The 10,284-nt window shown below is 42.5% G+C and overlaps 1 protein-coding gene across 3 annotated transcripts in view; it reads left to right on the forward strand.

Moving 5' to 3' along the window:
• The window catches only part of DOCK3 (dedicator of cytokinesis 3), a 480,644-nt gene that overhangs the window by 422,035 nt on the left and 48,325 nt on the right, over positions 1-10,284 (forward strand). For all 3 annotated transcript variants that reach the window (XM_034658384.1, XM_034658385.1, XM_034658386.1), the window contains 5 exons: positions 2,911-3,005; positions 5,223-5,298; positions 5,839-5,939; positions 6,203-6,261; positions 8,504-8,652. In XM_034658384.1, coding sequence (XP_034514275.1) covers positions 2,911-3,005; positions 5,223-5,298; positions 5,839-5,939; positions 6,203-6,261; positions 8,504-8,652 — 480 coding nt within the window. The remainder of the gene's footprint in view (positions 1-2,910; positions 3,006-5,222; positions 5,299-5,838; positions 5,940-6,202; positions 6,262-8,503; positions 8,653-10,284) is intronic.

Here is a 10,284-nt window from a genome sequence, read left to right on the forward strand (position 1 = left end):
TTTTTTTAAAGATTTTATTTATTTATTGGACAGAGATAGAGACAGCCAGCGAGAGAGGGAACACAAGCAGGGGGAGTGGGAGAGGAAGAAGCAGGCTCACAGCAGAGGAGCCTGACGTGGGGCTCGATCCCGCAACGCCGGGATCACGCCCTGAGCCGAAGGCAGACGCTCAACCGCTGTGCCACCCAGGCGCCCCAAGGGCAGTTCTAATAACAAATTCTCACAGCCTTTTTTTTTTAACCTGAGAATGTTTTAATTTCTTCATCATTTTTGAATGATAGTTTTGCTAGACTTAAGATTCTTGGTTGACATTATTTCAGTACTTTGAATATGTTATTCCACTGCCTTCTGGTCTACATCATATCTGCTCGTAAGCTACCTATTATTATTGAGAATGATTTGTATGTGATAAAAAAAATTTTCTTCTTGCTTTCAAGATTCTCTCTTTGTTTTTGGCATTTGACATTTTGACTATGATATGTCTGTATATAAATTTCTTTGATTTTATCCTATTTGGAGTTCATTGAGCTGTTTGGATGTGTAGATTAAAGGGTTTTTCCATCAAATTTGGGAAATTTTTTAAATATTTCTTCAAACATTTATTCAAAATCTCTTCCTCTTTTTCTTTCATCTCTTCCTGACACTCCTATTATTTGTACGTTTTTACAATTGGTGGTATCCTACATGCTCTGTTTGGTTTTCTTCATTTCCTTTCTGTTCCTCTGGATAAGCTCAGTTGACATATCATTTAAATTTGCTGATTCTTTCTTCTGACAGTTCAAATCTCTGTTCAGCCCCTCTAGCAAAATTTATGATACAATTATGGTACTTTTAAATTCTTTCTATTTGATGCTTTTAAAATAATTTCTATCTATTTTACTGATACTCTCTATTTGGTGAGATATTGTTCTTGTACTTTCCTTTAATTCTTTAGACATGGTTTCCTTTAGTTCTGTGAACTTATTTATAACAGCTAAGTTAAAGTCTTTTCCTAGTAAGTCCAAAATTTGAGCTACCTCAGGTAAAGTTTCTATTGACTTCTTTTTTTCCTGTTTATGGGTCATACTTTCATGTTTAATTTCACATATTATTTTTTTGTTAAAAACTTGGCAATTTAAATAATGTAGCAACTCTAGAAATCAGATCTCCCACCACATTCCAGGGGTGGTTGTTGTTGCTTTTTGTTGTTTTGTTGTTGTTATTGATATCTGTTTGCTAGCTTATTTAGTGACTTTCTTGGACTAATTCTTTAATGTCTGTATTCTTTGTTGTGTACAGCCACTGAGGTCTTCATTCAGTTAGCTTAGTGGTCAGCTAATCCCTGGACAGAAATTTCTTTAAATGCCTTAAGTCAAACTGAGAGCTTTAGAGGGGAGGGGGGTGGGGGATCAGGATAGGCCAGTGATGGGTATTAAGGAGGGCACGTATTGCATGGTGCACTGGGTGTTATACACAAGTAATGAATCATGGAACTTCACATCAAAAACTTGGGATGTACTGTATGGTAACTGACATAACATAATAAAAAATTATTATTAAAAAAAACCCTTAGAAAATATTCACATCAAGCCAAAAAGAAAAAAAAAGCCTTAAGTCACTAAGTCTTTGATACTTTGCTAACTATCTGTATGTGTGTGTGGGGGCTCACCTTCAGTGCTCCAGCAGTTTACGTTTCCGCCTTAGCCTTCACTTCCTGCTTCACATAGAGCCTCAAAGTCAGCCAGAGCGAGAGATTAGGCTTCTCAAGTCTTTCCTGAGAATATGTACAGCCCTGAACATGTGTGTGGACTTCTAGGTTCCCAGGAATATGACAGAGCTTTTCAAAGTCCCCTATAGATATCTCAACCCAGATTTTTCTTTTAAGTCTTTTGGCAATTTTCTTGATGCCCTAATGATATGGCTGCTTTAAGCAGCTGGGATGTTAAATTATTTGGCTGATTTTTTCCATATATGCCCTAGGTAAAAGGCTCTTCTCACTGAGTGAGCTCTGGGTCAGATCAGATAAGTCCTCTGAATGGGGATTTCCCAGGTTGCTGCCAGGCAGATGGAAAAGTAGCAATTTGGGGAGGGGGGGAGCTCACTACCACTGTGGTTCTATGGTTGTTTGTTTTCAAGGATATATCATGGAGGTAGGAAGAATGGAACGGGAATGGGACAAGCTAAAGGGCAACAAAGTTCACTCTTCTGAGATTCAACCATTTTTCTTGAATAATACTCCTTGGATTGTTGCAAGCCTTTGTTTAACCTGTTTTGCCAGTGTTCTCATTACTTTCATAGAGGAGCAGGTTTTAGAGGTCTTTACTCTGCCATTCCTAAAATGCTTCTCCTGTCAATGTGTTCTTAACATGCAAGAGAGAGGGTTCTTTTTAAGATTGTATTTTTTTATTTGAGAGAGAGAGAGCATGTGAGCAGGGGGCGAGGGGGGGTAGAGGGAGAGAAGCAGACACCGCTCTGAGCACAGAGCTCAATCTCAGGACCGTGAGATCAGGAACGAAAGTCAAGAGTCGGACACTTAACCAACTGAGCCACCCAGGCATCCCCCAAAAAGTAGGTTCTTATAGTCAAGTGCTCAAGGGCCATGCCCCAAATAATGAGACCCACAGACCCAGTTGGATACCAGTTCCCCTGGACTGTAGCCTTCCCTATGCTTTGGGCTTTAGGCACTGGGCTCAGGGTACAGAGCTGCCTCTGTTCTACCCAGTCTGGGTCTGCTCCCACCTGGCCTGAGAGAGTGCCTAGATCTCACTGTCATACAGGCCTTTAAAAGAAAATAACTCACAAAGGGAACTGGAATCTAACCCACTAGTTCCATCCATTCTCATGGTTTAGAGGTCAGGAGAGCCCTGTTAAGGAAATGCATGCTGTGGTGGTAGTGGTAATGTCTCACATCAGATTTTCCTGCTGGATCAGGAATTCCTGCTGAAGATTTTCTGTGTGTTCCGGAACCTGATGAAGATGAGTGTCTTCCCTCGGGACTGGATGGTGATGAGACTTCTTACAAGCAAGTGAGTGTGGAAGGGCCCTGCACCAGCATCAACAGAGCTATTCTCAGACTCAGGAGAGTGTGCGTGTGTGTGTGTGGCAGAGAGAGAAAGCAAGACGGAAATCATTGCCAAGGCCATGGGGACAGAGAAGAGAGGATAAATTTGAAAAATGTTTGGAGGCACAATCTACTAGGAGGACTTGATAATTTAGCATAAGTTCAAGATGAAGAAAGTGTTAAAGATAGTTCAAAATGGAGTCTTAAGTGCCTCGCAGAGATGTCATGGTAAGGACAGAAAAGTGGTGTAAAGGATGTGAAATAATAATACCCAGAAAAGGTTCCTCCTTGAGGGAGGCCTGTTCCATGGACCACTGGCCTCTGTTGCTTTCTAGTTTCAGGCAGTTATCCCAAGCCCTCCTCTTGATTTGATTTCTGCTGCCTGCCAGACACTGCCTGCCTCCCACAGCTAGTGCTAATTACCCACCTGAGACCTGGCTGTAAGGCTCTGACCACTTCTGACTCCAGTAACAGAATTCACTCCTAGACTGCCCCCGATTGTCTGTTCCATTCATATTTCTAAGCTGTGCTTCTAATTGGCAAACTGGACAAGTGATACAGGTGGTAAGGTGCTGGCTTATCTGGCCTCCCTCCACTTGGGAGAAGGCCACTTGGCCTCCAGTCTCTAGCCTGCTGCCTTCTCCCACTGGTCTGCTTTCTTTTCTTTTCTTTTCTTTTCTTTTTTTTTTTTTTTTTTTTTTTTTTTTTTTTTTTTTTTTTTGAGAGGGAGAGAGAGCAGGGGAGGAGGGGCAAAGGGAGAAGGAGAGATGAATCCCAAGCAGAATCGATGCCCAGCACAGAACCCAGTGCAGGGCTCGATCTCACAACCCTGAGATCATAGCCTGAGCTGAAATCAAGAGTCCAATGCTTAACTGAGGTACCCAGGCACCCTGATCTGCTTTTTATGTTGGCATTATGCAGAGTGTAGTGATATTATCTATGTTAGATATATTAGCAAGCAAAGTGGTCTCCACTTTGTACCTTTTATAGGGCACTTTTTTCTTTTTTTCAAAACTGCAGACATCTTATACAGAACAGAAGAGTGGTTATAAACAAAGTTGCACATGTTTTTCCTCAAATAGTGGATTTCCCATTTGACTCCCTCTTATTTCTTTTTTTTTTAAGATTTTATTTTGTTTATTTGAGAGAGAGAGAGACAGAGATAATGACAAGGACAGAGAGAGAGCACACAGTGGGGAGGAAAGGGAGAAGCAGACTCCCCACTGAGCAGGGAGCCCAGTGTGGGACTCCATCCCAAGACCCTGGGATCATGACCTGAGCTGAAGGCAGACGCTCAACTGACTGAGCCATCCAGGCGCCCTTCCCTCTTGTCTCTATCTCTTAGCTCTCCTCGGAGTACTTCAGGGCCCTCAGCCCATCCTACAGGAACAGCCTCTTCTTGTAAGGCTTTTAGACCTTTCAAATTTGTCACTTCCGGTGCCAGTGGACTAGTCTCACTAATGCGCTGTTTTTGCCTTGCCCCTCTTCTGCACCAAAGCCAGGTTGCTCAGTGTTAGATGTAAGCTCCTTTGCCAGGCACCCAAAGCCCTCTGTAATCAAACCCTTACCTGCATGTCCCACTTCACTTCCTCTCTACTTTAATCTGTGCCCTCTGCTCTAGCAAGCCAGCTTCCCATTGCTGCTTATATGTACCCAGGCTAATTGAGAGTGATATTCTAGACCAAAGGCTGAAGAAAAATAACTTGTAGATAAAAATAATAGTATGTGACAACAGTAGGGATTTAATCATTATAAACCCTTATTATCAAGTAAAATAATAAAATTATACTGTAAGTCCTCTGGTAGTCATACCTTCATTACCCAGAAGTCCTCAAAATACTAGAATCACTCTTTGAACTGGAAGAAGTCTTAAACAACCAACTAATTCCCCCCCCATCCCCTCTTATAGGCAGGGAAACTGGGGCCCAGTTGTACCAAGGCCAGGTAATGGCAGAACCAGGCCTAGAACCCACTGATGTTCTATGCTGTACTGCCAACTATGGGGCATTTCTCCAAGATTGGTTTTTGTGAGGTTTGTGCCATCTATCCCTTTCCTTTATAGTCACATCTTATATGAGAGCAAGTTGTACTCAAGACGTTTACTTATGGATCAGAGATGCTAAGCTATCAGATGCCACTGTTAGTCTTTTAACTCCACCAATGCTCTGTTCCCTTACTGCAGTATTATAGTCACTACTGTCCAGTACCTGTCTTCTGCACTACACAAGAATTTCACAGAGACGGACTTCGACTTTAAGGTAGGAGCTCCTGAAATCCATCACTATCTTTGTAATACACTAGAAAACCAAAAAACAAGCTCACTGTTTTTGTTCCTGGGGCTTTTTTGTTTTGTTTTGTTTACTAAAAACAGCCATTTCATTTTGCTCACAATTTTTCAGTTCAGGAATTTGAGAAGGACTCAGCTAGGTGTCAGATGGGCAGCTGGGAGCTGGGGCAAGCTCACTGCTTTTTGTTCTATTAATATGTTCATAGTATTGAACCACTTCCAAGTTTGGTAGTGACTAGAATATAACCTAAGTGTGCCCCTGTTGGAAGTGCCAGGAGCCAGACATCCAGGAGTAGGCTTTCTAGGCCAGAATCAACACTATGGGTTTCAAGGAGTCAAGGAAGGAAAAAAAAAAAAAGTTCTGTTTGCAAAGATACTTAAAAAGGAAAAAAAAAATCAAGATCTTAAAATTGTGAAATGAATTCTGTGCTACATCCATATATTTAGAATCTCTCTTTGCAAGGTTAAGGACTCAGGCTGTCACATGTTTTCTCTTTCTCTGTCTCTCTAGGTGTGGAATTCTTATTTTAGCCTGGCAGTTCTGTTCATAAATCAGCCAAGCCTTCAGCTAGAAATCATCACTTCAGCCAAGAGGAAGAAGATTCTAGATAAGTAAGACATATGTCTCTTCTTCACCTCCCTACCACATGCCCAGATGGGGTTATGTTTCAATGAGCGGCTCCTCAGAAGTCCACAAAGTTCTCACTGGGTAGCTTCCCAAGGAGCCAAGTGTGAGAGTTCAGTTGAGAGCCAAATGACTTAGTATTGGGGGAAGCATTAGAAACAGTGCTGAAGTGCTAGCCTTATTGGGTTTGTGGCCCTGCCTTCCTGAACTTTCTCCCACTAAAAGCTGGCTCCTGTGTTACTATTTCCAGGTATGGGGACATGCGTGTGATGATGGCTTATGAACTGTTCAGCATGTGGCAGAATTTGGGTAGGTCTTTTCTCCCTGTTTTTCCCTTCCACATATTGCATAGCCAAATAAAAAGTGACAAGACTAATAACTTCTCCCAGGTTTTATGGATGTGAATTCAAACCTAAGAGACCTTTACATATCTTTAATGTAACACCTCATCCAGATGGTACAGCACATGTGCACAGAGTTCTTGGCAGGGAGAGTTAGGCTGAGAAGCAAGACCCCAGTAACACATATGCACACTCCCTTTTTTGAGAACTGAAGTCAAAAGGAGAAGAATATAAAGGCTCTAGGAGTTCTTCCCGGCTTAAGAATTCTTGCGGGTAAGATCTTCTGTACTCTTCATGTCCCAGTGCAGATGTTGCAGGCTCAAAAGCATAGATCTTTTTTTCATTTTAATTCCAATATAGTTATCATATGGTGTTATATTAGTTTCAGGTGTACAATATAGTGACTCAGCAATTCTGTACATTACTCAGTGTTCATCATGATAAGTGTTCAGAAGCAGAGATCTTGGAGATACTCAGCACATGAGCAAGGGCAGCTATTCATTTTCATAAATAATGGAACACTTTTTGGGTGTCTGGTATTCAGACCATGCAAATCAGGTTTCTGCCACCAGTTGCATGAGGCTTGCATGCAAAGAAGGGGATTGCAGCCCCTAGGTGAAATTGATTTTATCTCCCTTTGCTTCGGCAACTTCTCTAATATCCAGTGCTTTTGATCTGAAATTGTCAGAGTGTTTGGTAGAATCCTTGGATTGCTCTGGTGACTAGGAGAGCCATCCTTTGGTACTATAGGCTTCTAAGTGGCCTCTCAGGATGCTAGAGAAGCCGTTACTCTTCCTGTTACTCTTTTTAACTGAGCTCAGACTCTGAGGCCTTAGGAATGATGGTCATAAAATCTTACAGTCCTCCATTAACCATCTCAGTCACTAACCCTGGAAGCAGCAAACAAGATGTGAGGTATTCCTGCCAGCGAACACTATGGCTTTCCCTGTGAGTGGGGATACATTTCACCAAACAGGCTTTCCAGCTTCAGTACTCCTACACCCTACATCCAGCATAGCCAGGGTATAGATTTTAATTCTAAACTTGACTCTGAAATTCCCAGGAACACGAAGTACTAACAAAATGTACCAAATACCAAGATTGGAATATGTAGAGTCAGCCTCAGGGCTAACATTTGCTCCTTAGATAGGCTTTCACGATGGAAGAAATCAAAAAAGATGCCAAGTTTTCTTGATAAAGCCATTCCCACCTCTTTTTTTCCCCCTTTTGTTTTTGGTGTAAATGGCATTTTCTGGTCCTCAAGAACTGACTTTACTTGGCTGTAGCAATCATTATACAGGCCCATACTTTGTCTCCTTTATAGTCTTTAAAGGACTGAAAGCGGAGCTCTAAAAGATGGTTCACTCTGTTTCACCATGGCAAGGAAGAGAAAAGTTCTGTCCCACAGTCCTCAGGACTGGCCCTGCCTTCTGGGAACATGCCCCAGATTGGAGGCCAGTCACGGGGAAACCTGCCTCACCCACTTCCCATGGAAAGACCGCCTAAGAATGTTGGAAGATGTGCTGAGCTTGTCTGAGTAGATGTAATGCTTCCATCAGAAGTACAATGTGAAGACAAGGGGCAAGGATGGGGAGGAGTACAGACAGAGTCCCTGAACCATTCTGTCTGAGCAGGGCTGTGCAGGAGGCTCGTGCTCACTCAGGAGGAGGCCTCTTGGGCGTACTTGAGCACAGGCAGTGAAGGGGCTCATGAACTTCAGGTCTCTAGTGGCTCAGCCAGGGGCTGTGAACATCTTACCACTTAAATTCCTCTGGGCTAGCTGTAGAAACTGCAGGGATGGTGCATTGTGTTTAAACAGAAATATATGGATTTTCCTTGCTAAATAAACACTGAACAGGACAATCTGAAACTATCATACAGCTACTCAGAAATCCTATTCTGTATAAAGTAGTGAACTCCGTTCCTTGACTTCAGAATGATTTTCAGGTAGTTTGCTAAACCTCCCATAAATTCTTTGGAAAGGTAGTTTTTGCCTGTTGAACATTTGTTTTAGCTGGGCTGGGCCAGTTTTATCTATGAACTCTAAAAAGCCAAGAAAAGGAGTATCTCAGAAAGCCATCGGGAGAGCTTGCTTTGTTCTCAGTTGCTTCCAGGTCATTTGAAAGTATGTATTGTGGCCCCACATGGGAAGCTTCCACAGAAAGAGCAAAGAAAGCATAAACTAATATCTATTGGGTTTTGTTATTCAGGTGAACATAAGATCCACTTTATTCCGGGAATGATTGGTCCTTTTCTGGGTGTGACGCTGGTCCCACAGCCAGAAGTGCGGAATATCATGATTCCCATCTTTCATGACATGATGGACTGGGAGCAGAGGAAAAATGGCAACTTCAAACAGGTAAGACAACACCTGGCAGTGTTCAGGGTGCTCTCCTCTGGATGGACCCCTTCTTCCCAGGCAGGTGACCCAAATGGCCAGACTGTGGTTCCAGTGGGAATAGACTATAGCTTGGCCATCTTGAATCCTGTTCAAGGGTTCTCCCTTGCTTGGCAGCCAGAATTGATTTGTGGATTTTCTTTATGAAGTTAGAGGTCAGAAAAGAATCACAGGAAAAGAAATGAACATCTTAGAAAGAAACTTTCTGTTCAAGGAGAGAATGGCTTGGGACTGTAACCTCCCAGCTTCATTCAGGAGAGGGCCCTAGGAGCATAATATCCTTCCTCTCTGGTGCATGGTCCAGGCATTTCTAGGACTAGAACCAAGACCAGATGACTTCTCATGGCTCAGGGTAGCCCAGAATTTCACAGACTCCTGCACAGAGGGGTGGGTCCAGGAGGTATAAGCTCTTAGCTTCTGACTAAATAGCTTCAGGCTGTGCCTCTGGGCAAATCTTCCGCTACCTCTAAGGTAGAGGAGATGGCCCCTGCCTATCTACGTGTAGCTCCCGGGAATAGGACTAGGATCAGTAGGGATCAGTGGTAGGGAAGCTGATTCCAGCTAATAAAAGAAGTAACTTGCTAGCAACAGGAACTGTCCAGTGTAGTCTGGCCTGCTTTAGGGGGTGGGGAGCTCCTCTTTGCTGGTGATTCTCAGGCAGATGCTCCCAGGAGAACTCTAGGAAATTCCTGTATTGGGCTGGGGACTGCACCAGTTCCCCACTAAGCTCCCTTCCAACCCTGTGACTCTGGGATGAACCAGTGATCTTAAAGTGACTGAGTATAACAGTGAGGCACAGACTAGGCAAGCAATAATTTTTAAATTCTTATTTATTTATTTTTAAATTTATAAACAGTAAAGTTCATTCTTTGTGATTTATAGTTCTATAAATTTTGGCAAACACATAGTCATGTAACCACCACCACAATCAAGATGTTCTAAATTCCTAAAAATTCCATCTTGCTACCTTTCTGTGGTCAAACCTTCCCCCTATCTTTAACCTATGGCAACCATTGATCTATTTTCCACCCCTGTAGGTGGGCCTTTTACAGAATGTCATGTGAATGGAATCATGTAGACTGTAGCCTTTTGAGACTGACTTCTTTCACTCAGCATAATGCCATCGAGAGATTCACCCATGCTGTTGCACGTGTCAGTTTTTCTATGGCTGAGTAGTATTCCATTGCAGTTTATTCACCATTTGAAAGACATTTGCATTATTTCTTTTTTTTAATAATTTTTTTATTATATTATGTTAGTCACCATACAGTACATCCCTGGATTCCGATGTAAAGTTCGATGCTTCATTAGTTGTGTATAACACCCAGTGCACCATGCAATACGTGCCCTACTTACTACCCAAAACCAGTCTATCCCATTCCCCCACCCCCTCCCCTCTGAAGTCTTCAGTTTGTTTCTCATAGTCCATAGTCTCTCATGTTTCATTCCTCCTTCCGATTACCCCCTCTTTCTTTATCCGTTTCTTCCCCTACCGATCATCCTAGTTCTTATGTTCCATAGGTGAGAGAAATCATATGATGATTGTCTTTCTCTGCTTGACTTATTTCACTTAGCATTATCTCCTCCAGTGCC

This window comes from Ailuropoda melanoleuca, chromosome 4 (assembly GCF_002007445.2).
Source record: "Ailuropoda melanoleuca isolate Jingjing chromosome 4, ASM200744v2, whole genome shotgun sequence".
Lineage (NCBI taxonomy): Eukaryota > Metazoa > Chordata > Mammalia > Carnivora > Ursidae > Ailuropoda > Ailuropoda melanoleuca.